We start from the raw sequence: 5921 nt of genomic DNA on the forward strand, positions 1-5921 counted from the left end.
TTTTTAAAGTTCATTTTTTTACAATGGATGTCTATGGGGCAAGATGTTTGGGTTTTAAAGTAAAAAAAAAGTGAACCTCTTATTTTTTTGTTAAAGTGCTTAACTTAACCTTATTCTGTACAAAAATGTGTGATATTTGAGCTGCAATTGTAAATGACTACACTTTTAATACAGAGAGGTATTGCTACTCTGATGCCTTGCCCATTCAACTTCCATTGAGAGAGCAATACTATAAGCACAATTTTTGTTTCGTTGTAGAAGGTGAAGGACAAATTATTTCTAAATTCTGTGGTAATCAACAGCATCACAGACACAGACATAGAGCTTAACTTGTACTGAACCATGAACATTTCTTTAATGTACAGTTGGGCTGTATAGTGAGTATAACATTTCCTGTTAAAAGAAAAGGTAACACTTTGCAATAAGGTCTCATTACATAATATTAGTTCATGAATTAAGTAAGGAGTAATTGACAACGGGCCATTGAATTATTAGAACATAATGCACTGTAAATGTAATGAGACCTGACTGGAACAAATTTAGCTCTACGTTTCCCTGAAAATAACTGCACACATTAGAACGTTTGTTACCCAATCAGAAACAAGCATTCAACTGCAGTAATTCATTACAGTATTTATTGTTCTTTGTTAATTAATGTTAGCTCAGGTCCATTATATAATATTAGATAAAACACTTTTGTTTTTGATAACGTGTTAGCAAATTTTTAAATTAACGTTAACTAAGATTAATAATTGCTTTAAGTATTTTTCAATGTCATTTCATGTCAACGAATGTAGTTAACCAATGTTAAGAAATGGAACCTTATTGTCTGTGTTATCAAAGAAAGAACAGAACACAATAGACAGGAGACAAGAGAACAGGGAGAAGGGAAGAGGAGAAGACATATAATGTCATTGGAGGACATCTGATCCTTCTTTATTAAATTATAGCTTGAGGAGCTCACCACCTCTGCATTCTGCATGTCCAGTTTCCTAGTGGAACATTCTAGAACATCTGAGAGGTTCATTATTCTAGAGCACCTCATCGGTCTAATACTCCGGAATGTCCAGCTGATACAATACTTCAGAATGTCTTCTCCATTTCCAATACTTGCACAGAATTTACTAACATCTACTGAATTTCCAACCTGTGTGCTCTATAAATCCTGTCCCAGTCTTTCAATCTCATCGATCAGGAAGTCAATGTCAGACCTGGTTACAGCCGGATTAGAGACAACCATTCTGAAGAAGTTGACCTTATCGCCTTGAGGCTGATAGCCCACCATTGTTGTCCCACACTCCATCATCATTGCCTTGATCTTGGGGGCAACCTAGATAGAAGTCACAGGTCAGAAGCTTAAGGTAACCTGGCTAAATAAAGTGCGTGGTCAAATATGTGGCATATACACATTTGTAGAGCAACTTATGTAGACTGAGAAGGAGTGAGTCTGAGTATCGTCTCACCCTATGAAGCCGTTGTCTTTTCTCCTCTCCATCTGGCAGGAGCCGCAGGTTTGGAGGAATGTACCAGAAACACACATTGGTGTGCTGGGGCTAAGAAACAGACAGAAGGGCAGCATTAAAAAGTTATGAAAGAAACCTTGAGACTGAATAGTACTAGAGTATGTGATGGACCCTGGTAAACTCGGTTGTGATTGTTTTCACTCACCTCCCCTTGAAACACCATCTCATATCCTTCTCGGTTCTTTATCTTGTGGTAGAGATACTCGGACAGCTCCAGACATCTGTCAATGTGCTTCTCAAAGCCTATAGTGCCCTGTTAAAGACGACAGATCCATAACATCACAGCTAATATTCTACACAGACATCTATGTGTTGGATTGACATTAATTCTATACATGACAATACAGTAAATATATATCCACCATCTATCCATCCAACCAACCGTACATCCATCCATCCATCCATCTTGCTATCCACCCACCCATTCTTCCATCCATTCATCCTTCATCCATCCACCCATTTATCCATCATCCATCCATGCATCCACCCATTCATCCATCATTCATCCATGCATCCACCCATCATCCATCCACCCATTTATCCGTCATTCATCCATGCATCCACCCATCATCCATCCACCCATTTATCCATCATCCATCCCAACGGTTAATCCATTAATCCACCCATCCCTCCGTCATTAATTCCAACCATTCATCCATCTTCCACCCCTTTATCCAATATACACTGTTCATCATCTATTCAACTGTTCATCCATCCAACATCCATCCAATCGTTAATCCATCCATCCATTCATCAATTAATCCATCATCCATCCATCCAACCATCTATTCATCCATCCATTAACCCATTCATCCATCATTCATCCAACCATTCATTTATCCATCCATCCATCCAACTGTTCATCATTCACCCATTATCCATAATCCATATATTCACCATCATACATCCATCCCTCCAATTTGTTTTTCACCAGTCCACCATCCATCCATCCATCCAACCGTTCATCCACCCATCCACCCACCTGTTCATCCATCCATCCATCTCTCCGTCCACCCATTTATCCATCATCCATCCCATCGATTCATTCACTCATCTATTCATCCATCCACTCATACATCCACCATTAATTCCAACCGTTCATCCATCCATATTACTCCTTCATCCAATATACATACAACTGTTCATCATCCAACTATTTATCATCCATCCAACTGTTCATCCACCCATCATTCATCCAATCATTCATCCATCTATCCATTCATTAATTAATTCATCATCCATCCATCCATCCATCCATACAATTTTTTTTTTTAATCAGTCCATTAAAAACATGATTTTTGTGTTCTGCATTTGATTCATTCATGAGTAACACATTATCAAATGCTGAGGTTCTGATCTCATGGATGTGCACACATACCTTTGACTTCCACATGAGCCAGAATTTGAAGATGTCTACATGACGGCCACACTGTATGGCTTTGTCCCCTGTGTCATAGGTAACATCATACTGCTTATCCGGCTGAAAAAGATAACCAGCACACATGGAGTTGCAGCCCTGTAGAAGACCCTGAAAACACACACACACACACACACACACGAACACAGTGAGATGGAAGGAACACTGAGTGGAGATGAACACAATAACATGTCAAACTCAGCGAGCAGCTATTTATCTCTCTTTTGATTCTTTGTCTCTGCCTCTTGTCCTCACTCAGCTTTCTTTGTATTCTATCACTGAATTTTACTCAGTTCCATTACTATTCAGACTCATTTACTCTGATGCCCCCATTTCTCGCTTTCTCTCTTACCTTCTCTCGGACCAGAATGGCAGAGCACTGCAGCGGAACGCCCATCATTTTGTGTGGGTTCCATGTGACAGAGTTTGCTCTGCAGAAACAACACTGATCAGAAACCGCTATTCGCACATGTTATAGTTGGTCAAGAACACAGTAGAGTATGTGGACTTCTTTCACTTTTGAAAAATCATTATATTTTAGTTTTATGTCTTTGACATTATTATAAAAGTGTACTTTTTAAAAGAGTCTTAAGTGGGTTAAAAAGCAGTCATGCAAGTGTACTCTAAGTATTTTATTTCATTAATATTATATGCATGTACTATTTTTAAAATATACTTTTAAGAGTTAAAGTATACTACATGTGCACATTCAGTACCATTAAGTGCACTTCTTTTTCACAATGTCTCTCCTCTTTTAAGACCACCCCTTTGCCCCTGGAGCGTAATGTATCATACCTCTCAATGCCATTCAGTTTGTGTCTGTGTTTTCTAGACATCAGCAAACCTCCACCCCACGCTCCCTTCAAAAACACATTCAACAGATCAGTTCCAAAAGAACTTATTCACAGCCTTTCACCATAATATGTCTGCTAAAGTGAATAATGAAATAATCACAAACGTACATCCACATGAAGCCACATGTTGTATTTCTCACAGATGTCAGCGATCTCATTGATTGGATCAAAGGCTCCATACACTGTAGATCCAGCTGTAGCATTCACAAACACTGGCACAAACCCCTGGACAGCAGAGACACAACAAAACCATTTCACCAGATAACATGCACAATGGAAATCAGAGTTGCTCAAAACTAAATCTTTCAAACTAAACTCACAATATGCTTCTGAAACAAATATGGGCTTAAAGGAACCCCATTTATTTAAATGGACCCCATGTCATGCTCAGCGTCTAAATGGTCCAGTACTGAGATACTATGTTCTGATGTCTTTTAGATACATCATTCATGTTTAATCAACTGCACTGTTTTTTTAATAGTGATAATAAAGGAATGTTACAGGTTTAGCTTTAGAAGTCCAATGTGCTTACAATCAAAGTCTGCAGTGCAAGGAATTAAAGGGTATGTGCAGTTTGTATTTTGCTCAAGCACTATTAATTATTCCTTACAAAACAGTGTGTTATCTGAGCTGTTGTAAAAAAAAATAGACAAAAACAGACGAACATATGAATATGCATTATTGACTTCATTGTTGCTTATTGTGAGAATAGTACTGTGTTTAAAATTTTTTACATGGTTGTGACAAAAATTTAAAGACTGGATTATAACTTTATACAAGGATGGTAAGCAATTTAATCTCAATAGTCTAATATAATGTTGAAGTCTTTTGGTTAGAGTTTATTCTTGTGCACCAGAGACTCACCTTCTGTTTGGCATCAATGACTTTGGCCTCCAGATCAGCCGGAATCACTCTACCTCTAACAAAGACACGCAAATGACTCTCGTTGATGAGACAGTCCACAAACACACAGCACAGACACCGAGAGTTTCCACTTACCTCTCATCTGTCCTCAGCAGGATCAGATTCTCTGTGCCGAAACCCAGCACTGCACTGGCCTTCTTTATAGAGTAGTGACTCTGGGAACAATATTGTAACAGACTTGTAAGTGTATGGTGGTTTGTGCATTTAATTACATTCAAGATCGTTCAATGTCACTGATACCCAGCGCGACACATTTTAATGCAAGCAAATGAGATGTAAGAACTGCAGCAAAAGGAAAAGGTTTACAGTGAATAATGGGTTAAATTTTGCTCTTTTGGGCTAGCGTAGCTAGCGTATGGTTTCAAAAGACTTACAATATAATGCAAAGGACTACTTCATGGTGCTTGTTTTGTCAGTTTTGGAGTTCACTGCATTCTTTGTATAAAAAAAAGAGATAGAAGGATATTCTGCAAAACATTTTCTTATGAGTTTCAGGAAGAAAGAAAATCATACGGCTCAGTAAATGATGACAGAATTTGCCTATTTTGTCCCATTCCTATTTTTTATGGGTTGACATCAGAAAAAAAATGTGATAACTTAAGAGCAGGTCATATGGTTTTTTAATAAAGTGTCCTAATATTGTGTTGGAGTCCCCTACAACAGGTTTAAATGCATATAAGGTTAGAAAACACTGTCATTTTCCCAGAATATACATTTATACATAGAGTCATTTGTCCATGATTTCGAAACGGTTTGTTTGATTCAGTTCTGAGCGAAATGTCTGTAAACCCCTCCCTTCCATAAGCCTACTCTGCTCTGAATGATCAGCTGGCCAAGCCTGTTGTGATTGGCACAAAGAGGAGCGCTTGAGCAAGTTAGCGAGAAGAGTATAACTGCAGCCTGGAGATCTCCAAATGGGGGCGGGAACTCCAAAACGGGGCGGGAGCTCCAAAATAGGGCGTGGCTTCCTCCCATTGACAGACAGGCACATGACACGCATGCGCAATTTTTTCCCCCAATCCACTTCAGTGCAAACTCCGCCCCACAGCTGATTCTAAAGATTTTACCACACCTGATAACCAGTGAAATTGACTGCACGGCGGGATTGGCGCTGAATAGCGTGGTAAAGAAAGATGAGAAAGATGCGATCGTTCCGTAACTCCCCAACCGGACCTCACCGGACAATGGCACCTTTTTAGTTAC

At 39.0% G+C, this 5921-nt stretch overlaps 1 protein-coding gene across 2 annotated transcripts in view; it reads right to left on the minus strand.

Moving 5' to 3' along the window:
* Positions 1-988: 988 nt before the first annotated feature.
* gad1a (glutamate decarboxylase 1a) overlaps positions 989-5921 on the minus strand; it is an 18252-nt gene continuing 13319 nt past the window's right edge. For both annotated transcript variants that reach the window (XM_016559091.1, XM_016559093.1), the window contains 9 exons: positions 4794-4873; positions 4659-4713; positions 3903-4019; positions 3736-3800; positions 3293-3371; positions 2902-3051; positions 1669-1776; positions 1464-1553; positions 989-1330 (listed from right to left, as the gene is read on the minus strand). In XM_016559091.1, the coding sequence (XP_016414577.1) occupies positions 1157-1330; positions 1464-1553; positions 1669-1776; positions 2902-3051; positions 3293-3371; positions 3736-3800; positions 3903-4019; positions 4659-4713; positions 4794-4873 (918 nt within the window). In that variant the 3' untranslated portion in view covers positions 989-1156. The remainder of the gene's footprint in view (positions 1331-1463; positions 1554-1668; positions 1777-2901; positions 3052-3292; positions 3372-3735; positions 3801-3902; positions 4020-4658; positions 4714-4793; positions 4874-5921) is intronic.

Source organism: Sinocyclocheilus rhinocerous, unplaced genomic scaffold, assembly GCF_001515625.1.
Source record: "Sinocyclocheilus rhinocerous isolate Xijiao unplaced genomic scaffold, SAMN03320098_v1.1 scaffold887, whole genome shotgun sequence".
In the NCBI taxonomy this organism is placed as follows: Eukaryota; Metazoa; Chordata; class Actinopteri; order Cypriniformes; family Cyprinidae; genus Sinocyclocheilus; species Sinocyclocheilus rhinocerous.